At 37.3% G+C, this 17,618-nt stretch overlaps 1 protein-coding gene across 8 annotated transcripts in view; it reads right to left on the minus strand.

Moving 5' to 3' along the window:
- Window positions 1-3,431: 3,431 nt before the first annotated feature.
- The window catches only part of EPS15L1 (epidermal growth factor receptor pathway substrate 15 like 1), a 42,119-nt gene continuing 27,932 nt past the window's right edge, over window positions 3,432-17,618 (minus strand). For 5 of the 8 annotated variants that reach the window (XM_082780202.1, XM_082780201.1, XM_082780200.1 and 2 more), the window contains 2 exons: window positions 13,145-13,350; window positions 3,432-8,567 (listed from right to left, as the gene is read on the minus strand). In XM_082780202.1, the coding sequence (XP_082636328.1) occupies window positions 8,421-8,567; window positions 13,145-13,350 (353 nt within the window). In that variant the 3' untranslated portion in view covers window positions 3,432-8,420. Of the gene's footprint in view, window positions 8,568-13,144; window positions 13,351-16,253; window positions 16,302-17,618 lie in introns of those variants that run through there. The other 3 variants (XM_082780205.1, XM_082780203.1, XM_082780204.1) reach the window with 3 other exon arrangements.

Here is a 17,618-nt window from a genome sequence, read left to right on the forward strand (position 1 = left end):
GCTTTTTTTCAGGGGTTTTAAACCCTGAGATGGAAGGCTGGAATGGAAAACCCTTGTGCTTTTCTGGGAGCTTGCTGCAGAGCATCGATGAGCACAGCTGGGGGAGTTTGAGCGTTAATTGTGGCCGTGGCTCACCCCATGCAGGGATGGGGGATTTCAGCTTGTGTGAGTCCTTGGTTGCTTGCAGCCGTTTGCAAGCTGCCTAAAAACACTCCCTCACGCTAAACTTTGGTCCTCCATCCACAAGAAGTGCCAAAAAAAGTTTGTCCATTCTTCAAATTATAGGATTGTGTGGTTCTGTGGTTTTCTGTGGTAGAAACTCTGTGGTTTCCAAAGCTATTTTGTGCACCTATAACAGAGAGTAGCTGTTAGGCTTTTCTTAAATTTAATTTTCTAAGCCAGAATCCCAAGCTCTAGCAATTTCTTTTGCTATATTTAAATAAAACAAATGCAACGAAGTCATGTAGCCATCGCTATGGTAACTAACAGTGTTGGGGGGAAAACATAAAGAGGTAAATTCAATCCAAACCCCATGTGATTCAATACGGAGAAAGCTATCCCTGTTGCTAACATCGGAAACATACTTGGTGGCATCTACAAACCTTAAAATTCCTGCGTGTCCTTGGAGCAGTCACTCTCAGGTCTCACCTGCCTGGGACTCATCCTGATCTGCCCCGGGGTGCAGAAGCAGCTCCCTGTCAATAATGAAGACCCAGGCTTAGGCACACGTCCTTTCAGAAACGTGCTTGCCATAGATTCAGAGAAGGAATGGATTTACAGGCCAAGCACTACTAACCCACAGCACATAGCCATACACAATTTACAAGCCCTGGAGGTAATGGGCTCGACTTATGGACTCCCAGAGACTCCTTAAAGCTCCGCACTGTTTGATCCCGAACACCCAATTCCCCATTTCTCAGGCTGAGATTGGGAATAGCCTCTGTCATGAAATAGTACTCTACACTTCTAATGCACAGAGGAGACAGGGATTTATCCTGAGCTTGCTAGGCAGAAAATATGTTTGATTTAATCTTTTGAGGTCTGACTTTTCAGCCACAATTATTTGATCTTGTAACATTTTATGTAAACACAAAAACTGAGTCATACGCACGGCTTTACAGGATGGAAATGCATTAACTTTACAAAAAACACCTTTCCAAGCACAAGGAGAGCAGGAACAACAAAGTTCTCATTTACTCTGCAACTGTAGTTAGCGTTAGTTACCTCCTTATTTGCCTGCTTCAATTATAATTCCTTTTAGTAAATCAAAAGTATTCCATCCTTTGTAGTAAGCATAAATTCAGCAACACAGAAATTGCAGATGAACTTCCTTACCTGTCCCAGGTTTATAATTGCCAGTATCCCTTTAAATCACTTTTACTTTGGTTTCTTGTACTTACAGCTCAGAGCATTCCTGGAGTTCTGACCTATCATTATGTCATCAGGAAACATCTGGAATATCATATTGGACATCCCCTGTGACATTTAATATATTAGAAAAGAAGCTACTGAGCCTGAGGCTTAAACACGAAGCAAAACACAATAAAAATCCTCAAATCCCAACAACCACTTTTTTAACAGCCCATGCACAATGACAGCATAAATAGTTTTTTGATTTTTTGATATTTTGATGATTTTGTATCTCGAGCACTTCCAAAACTAGGGATACAGATGCCTGGGTGCCTTTCCCACAGGTGCAAGGGATGGGCAGAGAAAGCCTGCAGTTTTGTTCTCTGCACAGCTTCCTTGTGAAATGCTGTGATTGAGGACAGCATTTATGGGCAGTTCAACAGCCAAAATGTATTATGCTGGCAGTTGGCAAAGAGCGTTATGGGACTTCATCAATAGGGAAGGCTGCAGCATTTGTAAGAGGTGCTGCATCAGCACCAATAAAAAGTTATAATTGCAGTCATTAAATGAAAAAAAAAAAACGCTCGCACTGCCTTTGCCAGAAAAATCGGCACCTAGAACCAGACAGGAGGTAAAAAATGTTCAGTGTGACTAAACTCAGTCCCGCAGAGCAGCCAGGAGAGTCAGCAATTTTCTCCAGGCAGCCTCTGACAGGGAAAAATACGACTGCAGCTTCCATGGCAGGAATGGCAGCAGGGCTCTGAGAGCTTCAACTTCCACAATCCACGCTGCTCGTGGGGCATTTTTAGGTCCAGGCAGCAATGCCACATTTGCTCTTGAGGTTTAACAGCTGGGCTGGTTGCTTTGTGTTCCTTTACGTTGGAGTTTCCACTTGTAAATGTTTCTTCCCGAAGAGGGATGCGTGCGCTTTCCTCCCTTCCTCGCCGAAGAGGCTCTGCCTGGAACCTGGAGTCCTTTCAGATTACGCCTGGATAACACAGATCAGGCACAAATGTGGAGAACGTTAGGATCAGTATGTTGAATAGGTCAGGCTCCAAAAACCGAGCAGGAGCAAAAACACCAAGCTGTGGCCCACTTTTTTTGGTACAATTACATGATGAAAGAACCTGGTTAGGAAGTTGTGCCTGTTTGTGACATGCTATAGCAAAATCCTGGCTTTAAAATGTCAACGTACTAAAAATATTGCTGGAGAGCAATTTCAAGATAAACCTGCCTTGGCAAGCTGTCGTTAACCATGCCAATGTGTGCAGAAGCCGAGTAAATAAAACAAACACATGGGAGCATAATGAGTCAAAGTGAATAATGCAGAATAGCTTGAGAGTGAGGTGTGTTTTTCCACTGAGCAGAAAGGGCTTGTCTCTGGTGATCTCTGTAACCCCTCCCAGCGTAAATTGCCTGGATGTTTAGCATTGCGGCACACAAATTGTTTTGGAAAGGGTGCGGCGTTGGATTTTCTGACTGGTCAGTGCAGACCAAATGTGCTTGGGACACGGAGGCGAGGACAGAAGGGAAAGCAACGTGCCGAGGGCTCCCGCCAAAAGGAGGAGAAAAAAAAAAAAAAAAAAAAAAAAAACACAACAGACCTCAGCACCGACAATATAGCAGTTGTTCTAAGCAAGATCCACAAGTTTGACATGAGAGCTTAGGAAATCATGGACAAAAAAAGGAAAGAAAGATTGCCGAAGCCTTAGAGCTCCAAAAAGTAACTTTTCATTTATTATATTAAACAATAACATTTCTCTTATTATATTAAACAATAAGCACATGAGATGGGTTAAAATTAAAATACCTTTCTTTCAATTTGTTATGATAGTCAAGAGATAAATATAACTATGATAATGTACATATTTGGAGATATTAGTCAAATTTAGGTCAACATTGCAGTTTCCACTTTATGTTTCCACCTTTTTTAGGTCATACTAGAGCAAGTCGTATTAACAGGGACACCAAGAAGAGCAGGCTATAATTGTAACAGCAGAAGGAACCATATTCACTAGGAGTCTTCCTTTTATAGTTAAAATTAAAAGGGAAAGGCAGAAGTTGGAGAAATGAAAATTCCATTTTATAACAAATTAGCCTTTATTTATAAAACTTTCAAGTAAAAAGAGCATTATATCAACTGATCAAACAAATGTGTCAATGAGTAATAGTTAACATATTTACTCTAAAAATAAATCTTCTATGATTCCACCATACTCCAAGCAAAATTCCTTTCTAAGAAAAGGTGTTGTGGAGTCTACAGAGAGATGCGATGATTGACACACAACAAAAACTTGGCTGTTCCTCTGGTGTAGGAAGATATTTGAACTAGATCATTATTAGCACAGATAATTCACTTTAACAGAGTTCATACGCAACATTAGGATTAAACAGAAGTGAAATTCCTGAGAGGGAGGAATAAAACGCAGGAGGAGGCAGAAATCAAACTCTGACGTTGGGAAAGCAACATTTCTACTTGGACCAAAATTTCTTGGGCCTTGGTTCTACAGAATAAATACTCTTCTCAATGGAGAAACACTAAAGAAGAAATAGTAACCCCAAAAGGATTATAAGAAGAATCCAAGAAAAGTGCATTATCTTTCAGCATAAGATGACAAAATGATTTCTACAAAATTTCTGACAACAGATTTCACAGACAGGAATTAAAAAAAAAAAAAGTTACAAATTCGGACACGGCTTGGAATTTCCTACACTTTGCGAGCACATTACATGAAACATAATACAGTAAGGACAGATGATCCTCATAGGGCAGAGATTTCATAAGGAAAAATTTGCCAATATAAAAATATTTCATACAGCAGTATTATAGGAGTACTGCTTTTATGAGCATCTGTTTTTATTGCAGAATGACTGGTATGTTTTACAACAAGAGCATTTGACTATGTCTCAGGGAAACCACTTGAGGCAAATGTGAACATACTGGTCTATAAAGGAATAAGCGGGTAATTCAATATCTGTCCTACATGCAAAGTTTGCATGCGTAGGTTCAATGTGAAAAATTATCTGTCTTTCCTGTTTTAACTGTTGTGCCTCAGTGCTGTATGCAATTCATAGTTTTCCATGAGTCATTCCAGCAGTGACGGTACTCCGTATAAAATACACATGTGCCACTATAAAAGCCTACTAAACTCTTTGTGATTGCTCAACATACTACAGAGTCTAATAATTTATCCAAGAAGAAAGTAGAATCACCTCCATTCTTTCCTCAAAGCCAAGAATGCCATGGATAGTCATTCCTCCTGAAGTAAAAACTAGGTGGAAATGGAGGAAAAACAGAACTGAAATCCAGATGACAATTATGTGCAACCCATATAACTGGAATGAGGCAAGAAAAACACGTTTTCCACCTTAGCATGTGCCTGTTTGATCTGTGTGTGTGTGTTTGGGGCTGGAAGGGGGGTGAGGGGGACAGCTCCTTAAATACAGTATTTTAAAAAGGCGAAAAAAAAGAAAAAAGTGAAATAGAAGCAAATGTAGGAGAAAAAACATTGCCTCAGCCTGAGAAAAAGTTGACATCACATGACCCACACATGCAAGCAGATCAGAAATTAAGTCTACATTTCAAAAAGACACTTGAAAAACTCAAAAGAATGTGAAATCACATCCAGTGCAGATGATACCTACTTTCTGCCAGGTTTCTCTCTCACACTTGGCACAACTAATGAACACAGTTTTTCATGCCAATAAAAGTAATCTTGAAACAAATTTATTAGTAGTAGTCGTTCCTCCTCTTTTTTTTTTTCTTTCACCAGAACTTTGAAATTCTAAGAGCCACGATCTAATCTGTATTTCTGTATAGATTCCATTTTTGTATCCATCTCTCTCTAGAGAATACATACATACACATAAATGTTAATATATAGAATATAAATGCATATTCTACATATTCATTGTATATACACATTTTATGTACAGCACAAGTAACTATATACTAGACATAGTATGTGGACATATATAGTATATACACACACTATTATTACATTATTCAATACACTATATATATATATACACACAAATAATATGGATCTCAATGTACACTGTATATGCATTGTGTATACTCACATTTTATATATCTTGCATTGTACATATTTTATCTGCCCAAATAGCAAAAGGCCTATTTGTGCTTTAAATTTCACTGTTCTGGAGGAAGAATAAGATCAGTATCTTGCAATAAATTTTGTCTTAGAACAAGTGCAGTTATTATACAAAACACTAAGTTACAAGCATAAGGGAAGAATGTGGGCAATCTTCCTTTTTACACTGAAGGAAAACTGTATTAAATACAACAGAGAGAAATCACAGCTAAGTTTTCCTCTACCACAGTGCCTAAAATGTTGAATCAAAAGTGTTTCAGTAAATCTAAAGACACTAGATCTTATACACTGTGCATAGAGGACTTTTGCTTGATCTTCTGTTATTGTCCAAGCAAATAAGGAGAATGAGTCCATAAGGAAACAGGAAAATAATCAGTTCTAACACTGTGTGGAATGCTAGATTAATTCACATTTCTGGCTTCCTGCTCAACATCTTGAAAACACTGACTCATTGCCTGAGAAGCATTATAAATTACAATATTTTTCAGCACTGACAAAGCAGCAGAAAGTCTTGTTATGGTACATAACACAGAAAATGAATCAAGCTATTTAGCTCATCCACCCTGTCCCACTGGAGTGACATCATCCGAGTAGTAGTCCAAAAGTGGTTTTCCTTTCTAAAATGGCACTACATATAAATGGTGTTTTATTCTAGCTAAAGAGACACTACAAAGACTCTTGCCCAAGTGAAAATGAAAAGGAGAATCTTACTCATGAATACATTTGTTTAACTTCACTGAGAATCCTGCACTGCAGCCATTCAATTATGAAAATTGCTCTTTCACAGCAAGTTTCATCTCATGTTAGATACAGACAGACCATGTTTGTTTTCAGAGACTTTGAGTCTTGTAAACCAACAGAAAAGAGAATTCATTGATGTTTTAACATGTTTGATCATTTAAGCTGACATATTTTAGAGAAAAGTTATTTCAGTGGGAAGGGAAAGCAAATCAGATTCTGTAAAATTAGAAATCCTACTGCATTCATTGGAAAAAAAAAAGTACTAAAAATCATCAAATGGTTGTTTTGATACTAGAATGCATCTTCTACCCTTCTGAGGCAAATTAAAGATTCACATTTATTTGTAGTACCAGTAGCACAGAAAACAGGGCATTGTGACTCCTAAGACTGCATTTTGAGATAGGGGTTTTTGGTTTTGTCTTACATATTGCTGCACGTGTAAATGAATGGATGTACACGTGTGTGTGCATGCACACACAGACATGCACTCACCCATACAGCTAGTCACAAAATCCTGAGACAACCAATGCTATGTTTTAGCAACGTTTCAGAATTGAAAACTACTAGTAAGATTAAAATAATCCAATTTGATTGCTATCTCTGTGCAAGGAAAGCATCCAGAATAAGGCAATTACAATAGCATGGGGAAAGATTGCTTTCATTCAATGAACAGGCACTATCATTGTATTTTGAAAAATAAAATTAAGGAAGCAAGGGCATAAAAAATGTAAATGCATGAACGATGACAAAGGAATAGCACGTTTTCCAGAAAATAGAGGAAATGTTACAAGATAATGGCTGCATGTGTAAAAACAAAGAATGTTAAGTACCCGGTTTGTATTCCTACAGAACCAAGGATAGGAAAGCAGATGCACAATAAGGACATTAAAAAAAAAATTGTGCTAGATGCCTACACTATTTAGACATAAAAGTGCAAGGCAAAGACAACTGAAGTCTTAGAATTCCTGTAATTACCAGAAAAGGCATTTTAGTAAGTAAATAATTCACAGATCTATCAGAAGGGCTTTCTATATGACATGGAAAACACGTTGTGTTATCCTTACCAGGTGGAAGTATTGAGTTCTGCAAGTGTATATAAAATCTGTTCCTACTTGGACTTACTACTGCAAGACTTATTTAAAAGCCAATCCAGTTCTATAATTTATGCATGAACATGTATTTTGCAAATAAAATCTGTTTGAATTTGGCCTTATTTCAGCTAAAGAATGCTTTATGTGCAACCCCATACTGTAAGATAGATGGAATTAAAGAAACAGAGGTAGAGACTGTCTCACACTATTAGATGGATAACACAAAAAATATGATCTTTGTTCTGGCAAATGGAACAAAAGAGAGTGAAATGACTTGTAGGGGAGAACTCAGCTCAACCTTGCTAAGTTTTAAAGTTGCTTGATTTTACATGAAAGAAGCACTCAAACTTTTACCACAACCCTGTAACCACATTTGCTTATGAGATAAAGCAAGATTTTACCTAGTTATTTAATAGCTAAACCCAATTTACTACAACTGAATTAACTCCTTCTTTTACATCACCTACAATTAAAAGCCAATGCAAATAAGTGTTTAAATATGGAAAACTACTCTTTCATACAGGTTTCAAATTTGAAATATTTTATACACTTCACTATGCTTGTATTCATCATATATAAATTGCCAGATTCTTTCATAAAAGCCATATATCCTGGATAAAAAGGGAACATCTAATAATGAATTTATACTGAAGATTTTGATGTAGATAACATACCCATTAGCCTACCATGAATAATTAAATAAATGTAACAAGTGAAAGCTAATTCTATAAATAACATTTTATAATGTCTTCTTTGAAATTCATACTGCAGCCTCAAAAAACAATGGAAGTCAGGTAATAAAAAGCCAGATTCACAAGTTGCAGGTTTCTATATGCAACGTTGTCTTCAAGATAAAGAAACTTTGCTTTCGGTATCTTAGGATCATGTGTTAAATTTCTTACAAGCAGTAAATTTTATCTAGAACATATAATACAGCTTATACAGTGTTTCTTGCATATTGCGCACTTGAAAAGCCACACAGAGCCCAGTTTGATTGAACCAGACAGCCTTGTTTAGAGTTGAAGGTGACTAGAATTATTTTCACAACAGAAACCAAGAATTTAGTATTTTATAAAAGCCACGTTTAAAGGATTCACTCGGACAGGGTGGAGCCAAACAAGCTCTAGGAGTTTGGCATATCAGCCTTACTGAGCGCAATAGCCAGCTCAAGGTCTTCTTGTTCTTGTCTCCGCAATCGAGCTAGTCTTTCTTGCTCTGCTTTTTCACTCTCACGCTTTGCCCAAGCCAGCTGCTGTTCTTCATTTCCAAACTAAAAAACGAGAATGGAAAACGAATTAATAAATTTACCAAAAAGCTAGTAGAAAAACACAATGAATCAGACTCATTAAATAATATATGAATCAAGTATACCAAGCTGTCTTAGGGTAGTTCTTCTGGACTAAGACAAAAATTCACTCACTCATTTCCTCACTTCATCCTTTCCTTTATCTCCTTAACGTCTTCCTCCTCCCACCAGAGAACTAACCCATGTGGGCTGCACGTCCCTGCATCCATCTCCCAGTTGTGTATGGATGTGGCCAGAAGACTGGAGCCAAACAAAAACCCCACAAACACAGAAGTTAGTTAGCGGTTTGGGAGCATCACAACCTACATCCATTTTTGAGAATAATAAATGTGTAGCTCTTAGCTGGTTAAACCAAGACTTATTTACTCTTCTGCAAGTCCATGGCAGAGTTTTATTGCAATATTTCCTGCTAAGGGTGAGGGGCTTCAATAATGACTCTGGAGACTCCTGATTTGTGGGAAGATCCATAACTCAATCAAAAGTTAGCGAAGCACTTCTTGCAACTGTTCATAAAATACAGGTTGAGTTTTTTCATAAGATACTAAGGAAATATAACACATTTTAACATTGAGCTACCAAGCCTGTTTGAGCTTCCCAAAACACTTTAAGCACTATTAAACAAAACAATTCCAAAATTATGGTCTGGTATTACCATCAAACTTTGCATAAGTTTGTTTGGTCAAACCTTCTACATAAAGTACTATAAAATATTTAAATAATAACAATTTAAATCTAAAATACAATCTGTTAGTGTTTAATTTTAGCATCCACCAAAGAGGATGATGTTTGCAGAAGCGTTGGCAGAGGTGCACACAAATGTTTGCATTATATCCCACTTCTAAAATTTGCTTTGTTCTACCTTTTTTTAAATGTTCAGGAAAATCTGTTTCTTTTTTTTTCCCCCTCTTTTTCTCTCCCAGGAGAGAGAACTACACAGAACGTATAGTTTTAATTTCAGCTGAATGTACACTGCAAAATTGCCCTCTGGACCTCAACATAGTAACTCTGAACACAGCAAAACAGGCCACAGCACCAGCTGGCACGGCTACTCCTTCCCAGACAAGCTTGAAATACTGAATTTTAAATGCAGCTTTAAGTAATAGACCTATGCCTAGCTGCATATGCACTACACGAACGCCCCCACCTTTGCCTTTTCCATTCTGCATTGTATCTGTAATTCATATTTTAAATAAATGCATCTATTTGTATTTGTTTAAAACCAAGTCCAATTTGCATTTACTAAGTTAAATCATGTTTCATCTGTATGCTTCTGTATGCTCACACTTCCTCATTTTATTTCTCACAATACCTGCAAAATCATGATAATTTGATGCAAAGCTACTTCTAAAGCTACTTTTCTTCAAACAATACCTCTGCTTACAGCACCACTAAAACTTCTCTGAGAACCTTTGCACTCAATGTTATTGACATACAACAGAAGAACCACACATTTAATATCTTAAAATGAAGAAATCCTATCATTACTTCTTTAAGTATTTCCAGGGAGCAGGTGAAAGGCAAGATTTAAGTGCTAACTAGAATTTTAAATAGAATTTTAAATAGATTTTTTTTCAAGATATAGTGAAGACAGGCTCAAATAGAAGCAGGACTTTTCCATGTATTCCAAGGATTCAAAAAGAATATCCTATAGCTAGGATCAAGAATAACAGTAATTATTTTCAGTGTTTTCAGAAATACAATAAGCTTTGGTCAAACATTCTGGGGTGCCTTTTTTTCTTTAATGTTGAGAGAATAGATTTACGTATATAGCTTGTTTCTTCAGATAAATCTTCCAAAGCTTATGACAGTCCAACTTAGGACTTGTGTACAATACGTAACTTATTTTTGTAGATAGAAAGGGCTGAGTACCAAAAAAAAAAAAAAAAAAAAAGTTGGAAACAAATCTGTATGTGCCTTATTGCAAATAGTTGGCATGAAGTAAAATTTTCAGGAGCATAACTGACCATTAGATAGTGAAACAATTCATTCTGGCCATTGATTCTTGCACAGATGGCCTATAAAAAGGTCATGCAACTCAGTTACAAATCATTTAAAACAATAACATATTTTTTTGGATACGTCTAGGTTTCAAGAAATCTATAAATATGTATCACTTATGTGTCATTTCATAAAAACATATCTTTTTTTCAAAAGTACACTCAGACCCAATGCATAAATGAGGAAAACAGCAGGTTCTGCAGCAAAACTAATGACATACAAAAAAAGCTATGCTGCCTTGTATTTGATAAATTACCAGCTTATGGTAAGAGAAAGAAATCAGCTTGGTTCTAAGCACTGTTTTTCCAAAATTTAAATGTTTTCTTTGAATTAATAGATTGTTTTTCTTGTTATTCTGTAAATTGAAGCTGGAAACTAGAAATACTTGAAACACGAGCTACCAAAATATTTTGGTTTGTTCCAAAGAGTCATATTCAATGCCAGTAAAGAAGTTAAGAATGCAATGAGAATACACTTGAACTCTGGGTGCATGATTTGGCCAACATCTCAAAAAAAAAAAAAAAAAAAAAATTTCTAGAGTGCTACTAAAAATTAGTGAAGGTCCTCATGTTATTCATTTGCAACTGTAAAGAATTCCAATTAAAAGTCAAGTTAATCAATCATTCAAACCTACATTATTCTAAGAATCTGTTCTCAGGTTCCATTGATTCAAGCTGTATGTCAAAGTAACTTCTGTAAGTAAAATTGCTTTTAATTTCCTTTATGAGCAAAATTTCCCAAAGAATAGGAGAAGACAAGCACATCTTTCCTGATTACGAGGAAACTAGTACACTTGAGACTTTATACAGAAGGATTAAGAATTATCAGGTGTAGCGGAATAATCGTGTTATAGGCAAGCAAAAAAAAAAAAAAAAAAAAAAAAAGAAACGCTGAAAAGAACCAGGAAACCCATCTCTTCTCAAATTGTTAACATTTTTTGTTGTTCTTACAGGAGTAGAAAGCAACTCACAAAATAAATTAATATTTAATTTCTTTGGATGAAGTGCCACCTAACAATAGTTAGAAGTGGCTGCTGCTCAAGATCTCTTTTCCTAATTTTGCCTCATCTTTTCAAGTTACTCTCACCTCCTGGAAACTTGATGGCACAGAGAATTAAACACTAGAGCACCCATTGGGACAGTGATCAGAGATTTTGGTTAATCATTTGATGCAATCCATCAGTGTAAGCCACTTTTTTAACTTAAGATATGCAGGCTGCAAATAAGACAACAATAGCTGGGAAACAGTCATTCCATTCCATTCAAGGATGAAACTAGGTGGTGTTCAAGAAATTTCAGATAAAGCAAGTTTTGCGTCTTATTTTTATTAAGAATGTCACCATTTTGTATACAATCACAGAATTTAACTGTGCACCAAATTCAACAGGCTAATACTAACTGTGGTAAAGCATACATAATATCTTCATCTTTGACATCTCCAGTATCATAGATAAATTAAAGCACTGAGGCCAGCTAGAAGTATGCATAGATGACCTCGACTAACAATATAAAATAGAAAAGTGATACACATTTACTAGTAACTAATAATCAGGGGAAAACATTTAAAAAATCAGCAACCTGACAGGTTCAGCTTAAAGATCTCCACTTGCTGAACACTGAACTGCGTTCGTCAGAGTTGAGTGACAGATTAAGCTGGCAATTTCACTGCGTGGCAACGTGACAGAAAAAACACATGAAAGAAGGAAGAAGCCTGAAGCTGTGGATAGAACAGATTTCTACCTACGTGTGGAAGCATAAGAACCACGCTACTACTATATTTACATTGATTTCCAATTCAATAACATACCTGCCAGCACTTAAAACAAAGCCAGGCTTTTAGAAACCTGGATATATTTAATGAACAAGTACTTGGCTTTGCCTTCTGATACTGTCTTTTGGAGTGCAAAATGGATGCTTCTGTATTGGTTCTACAAAACAATCGTTTTCTTTGTCTAACAAGGGCTTTTCTACAATACCAGTAACTGGAACAAAATTCAACAGCTAAATTTTCAATCTCTGTCTCGTTTACGTATCCTTAGCATCACATTCCATTGTATACAGCAAACATTGTGACAGGATTGTCAGAACTTTTTTCACAACAAATACAAATATTTTAGGGAACCTTTCCCTTTAAGGATTCACTTCTCAGGATATGGTGAAATTGCTATATAAATGTCTCCAACAATTATTTTTTGAATCTTTACATCATTGGCTCCCCAAAACCAGTTTACAGAATAGCCTCCATGCAACAAAAACAATACACAGATTCTGCTACAAAGAATTTGTGAGTAAAGGCACACTGTACTAAAATAATTTAAATGCAAATAAACCCTTCAAAATTTAGTATGAAACTTGAAACTCCTTTTTTATTGAAATAATACCTTTTTATTACAGAAATATTAATACAAAAACAATGAGGACAGCATGAAGGTACTAAGAGACAGAAGCCAGTGAACAGTAGGTTTGCAGTTAAAACAAAAACCCAATAGATTGCTGCAAGCAGAGCAGAAAGTGGTTTGCTCAGAGACAATGAACTTAACTTACAGAGCTGAAGTCTGCAAACCCCAAGGAAGAGTCTTTAGAAGTTTTACTTGAAGAGGAGGGAGCAAATGGATCTTTTCCACTAAATGGGTCCCCAAACCCCTTTTTACTCTGAAACGGGTCACTGCTGTCAGCCCCAAATGGCTGGAATGGATCATGGGGCTTGGGAAAATCTGAAGACCCAAGGTGGCTTACAGGAGTACTTTTACCTGGAAAGTTTAGGGAAAAAAAAAAGGAGAAAAAAAGAGAAGTTACTTACCATGGACAATGCAAACCCCTTAAATAGGAAACTTGTGATGCAATTTAGCATCATCCATTTTTCCTGGGGGTAGTTTAAAACTTAACCAAATACAATGCTATTCATTTCTCAATACAAATCATCTGAAATAGTTGGTTTAATTGATTATATTTCTTACAAATACTACATATTAATACAATCAAGGTTTTAAATTATAAAACCCAATGTAAAGACATTTGATCAGAAAAAAATTGACAAGCAGGACTTTAGTTCAATTTCCAGGATTAGAGACATTTCAGATTGTTTGGGATAATATAAAAGACAAAATATTTGGAAACATATTACTGAAGGTAAGTGATTAATCATGTTAAATAGAACAAAATAGTTACTTATCTGTGACTTTACAGAATGCATGCTTTTTTTTTTTTTTTTTTCCTGGAACTGGTTTATACTTGTACCACTATGTGCAACGGAAAATAGCGTGATGAAGAAATCACCTTGTTCTGGGGTGCTTGCTGTGCAACCCAGTTTCTGTAGGTGACTTCTTGTTCTTATACTCTACCCCAGTAACAGATGCAATCACAGGAGCTGTTGTGTATGCTCATGAATCATGGTTATAAACTTTGGTTGTTGCAATTAGAACCTTAATGGTTACTTTTAAAACCCCCTTGAAAAAACTATTTTGTTAGGTCAAATAACTAAACAGAAAAATGTAATTCTTCCCAGTCATGATGATAATGCATACTTGACAAATGTTAAAGGAAAACCTGGAAACATTTTTAAAAGAAAATGTATTTACAACTTCTCACATTACCTGAATTACATACCTTATTTACATTCATAAAACTATTTTTAAAGCTTCCAATTGTCTGAATTAGAATTTAATAGGAATCTTATAATTTACTCACATCATGGCACACATATCAGAGTACGTACTTGCCATGTTTAAGACATAGCCTGCTATCTTTTAAGAAAGTATTTCCAGTCAGTGGCAGGTGCTCATAAACATTATAAGCTGCGTACATCAAGCAGAATTTGCCTGAATCTGTGGCAATCCTCCTTCGTCAAAGAGGAGAAATAAAAGATCAGCAGACTTGCACTAAATAAATAACCCATCCAGCAGCCTGCCTCCACCTGCCATTAAATCCCTCAGCCTCCCCTGTCGCAGAGGCCACCCAAAGGCCCACCTTCCTGCGGTCAGCCTGCAGGATGTACAGAATCAGAGAACGGCCTGGGTTGAAAAGGACCTTAAAGATCATCTAGTTTCAACCCCCCTGCTCTGAGAAGGGTTGCCAACCACTAGAGCAGGCTGCCCAGAGCCGCATCCAGCCTGCCCTTGAATGCCTCCAGGGATGGGGCATCCACAACCTCTCTGGGCAACCTGTTCCAGTGCCTCACCGCCCTCTGAGTGAAAAACTTTCTCCTAATTTCTAACCTAAATCTCCCCTGACTTAGTTTAAGACCATTTCCCCTTGTCCGTCACTAGCAACGCATGTAAACAGGCGTTCTCCCTCCCGTTTATACACTCCCTTCAAGTAGTGGAAGGCTGCAATGAGGTCTCCCCAGAGCCTGCTCTTCTCCAAGCTAAACAGACCCAGTTCCTTCAACCTTCCTGCACAGGAGAGGTTCTCCAGCCCTCTGAACATCTTAATGGCCCTTCTCTGCACCTGTTGCAAAAGCTCCACATCTTTCTTGTGCTGCCCTCACCATCAGCAGGCTCCGCACAGTGTTGGTGGCACCTCCTGAAGGACTGCAGGGGCTTTGTGGTCCTCAGCCTTGGTCAGGAGGAACCGAGCAGACTCTTACCTCAGCAGCACTACCACCATCCCTGCTCTCCACTGAGAAGGCATTCTATGGATATTTAATGCCTACAAATAAGCCAATGGGAAAAATGGGAAACGAGAACAAGAGGTGCAAATTTCCTTTTCAGTCTCAGGTAGGACCGCATCAAGTTGCTCGATATCCTGAGTTGGAAGGGACCTATGAGGCTCATCAAGACCAATTTCTGACTCCACACAGGGCAAGCTAAACATTTTACCATCTAAGAATGTCATCCAGATGCTTCTTGAACACAACTGATCACAACTTGCTGATCAGCGACAAAATCTTAGAACATTACATGCAGGCATTCATCATACTGGAATGTATATGCAAAAACAATGTGCCCTATACAGGGAAAAATATTTTTTCCACTCAAGTTGGGCCTCAAATTGAATATGGCAACCACTTGTTGGCACTGTGCATCACAGAAAATGCAAAGCAAGTTAGGAAAGCCCTCAGGAGAACAAGCATACAGAAAGAGGTGTAGGAAACAAGACACGTGCAGCAGGAGACATAACTGGGTTTGTTTAGTCTTAAGAATATTCAGAGGGAACCTGATCGTAGTCTTGGCTGCAAATCGGACACCAAGAAAGACTAATAGATTTAGACATTATGAAGACGGATTTATATTAGACAATTGCTAAAATTTCTACAAAAATTAAGAATACTCAAGACTACTTAGGGAATTTGCTGCATTCCACATCATACCCAAGGGGTTCAAGAAAGAGTATCTAGAAAGCAAGCTGCTGCCTTGAAGCTGGAGGATGGACGAGTTCTTAAATGGTCACTCCACTACTATTTTCCACGGGGAATTTTCCAACTATAATTTTCCAACTAATTTTCCAACTATATGTGAGGCTTCTAAAAGACAAGCAGATCACACCAAAGATTTTTCCTTCATGGAAGGAAGTGACCAAAACATACAGGAAATACCAGCGGCATTTGCTCTCCCCAGAAGCCTGGACCATCCTTCACCAGCGTTTCCATCTGCCTTTGCAGAGGCCATGTTTTGTTCACTGGAAATGTTTTACTGCGTTGACATCCCACTCATCTCCATCAGATCTCACCTACTGACACATCTATGCAATGTAAGGAACAAACCTGGCAAAAGATGATCAACTCAGCATTTTTTTGAATGTCATTCTGCAGATAAAGGAGCAAATCATTTTTTAAATTACAGAGAGAATTAAAGCATCTGTATTTCTATTTTTAGGTTAAGGCAAAACAAGAGCCTACATTTTTTTTCTTGTTCCCCTACTGCCAGGTATAGCAAACAAATTCTCTCCACCCTGTATTGTTCCAAACCAGGTTTGATGGACAGAGGAAAGACCGGTCCATTTTAAGCTGCTCCTTTCAGAGGTTAAATCTTCTGTTGCTGAAACCACTTTGTGGAATTGGTGACTGTTAATACGAATGCAGGTTTTGCAACGTATTTGCTCAGCAAACCTGTTTTTTTCTAGGTGGCCTGTTTAATGTTTTTGCACAAAGTCCCTAGTGGTTTCAGAACATAAACAGAGAGCATTAGGGGTTTCTTGTGCTTCATCTTCAGGACAGATCAAAAAAGAACAACTTGGCTGTAGAGGAAATGTCACCGTGAATACCAGAGTTACTGCTAATAACATAGAAAATGTTCATTTTATGTTCTGAGTGCCATTTTCTTTACTTCTGTATGTTGAAGAACAGAAGAGGATTTTAATGCTGTTATTTTGAAGAAAAGCAGAAAGAGGGCAACCTTTATGAAACCTAGGTTACTTTTTGCAGAGAAATTTAAGGGCAGCGCCCACATGGAGAAGCCAATCCTAGCACTTGCAACAGATTCCGCAACGAGTCCTCTTTTGCTCCACTCTGTATCCTGCTTATAGCCTGTTCTATCCCGCCATACTCAGCAAACATTGTTTCGAAGGCCTGGCAGAAGTTTGTTTGGTTTTAGATGTTCAAATTTACTTATTTATTGGCCACAAATTAGTAATAATGACACCAGAGTTCTCTTATGACACATCCTTGCTGGCTTACCCCAAGTGTGAATCCCCCAATGCAATAAGTATGTATTTAAATAAAACTTTTGTATTTCTATGTTTAGCATGTCAAGGATGTGGGTGAAGTAGTTCTATAACATAAAGGAAAAATACAAAAATCATATTTAAAAAAATCACCAACCGAACTGAAGGATGTTTGTAAAATCCTAAGATGGCAAAATGTACTATCAGTAGTTACTGAGGTGCCATTAATCTTATGTATACTGGTGACTAAAAATACTACATTTTATAACGATACTGCTTAACATTTTTGAGGTATAGTAATATGAAAGCAGAGGCAAACAGTTGTAACCCTTACTTATTTGATTTTTCTGCTAATAGTTTCAGGGAAAAAAAGTTTAGAAAAAAGCAAAACAGGTCCTATTCTGAAACCACAGCAGTT

This window comes from Aythya marila (assembly GCF_965140915.1).
Source record: "Aythya marila genome assembly, chromosome: 27".
Lineage (NCBI taxonomy): Eukaryota > Metazoa > Chordata > Aves > Anseriformes > Anatidae > Aythya > Aythya marila.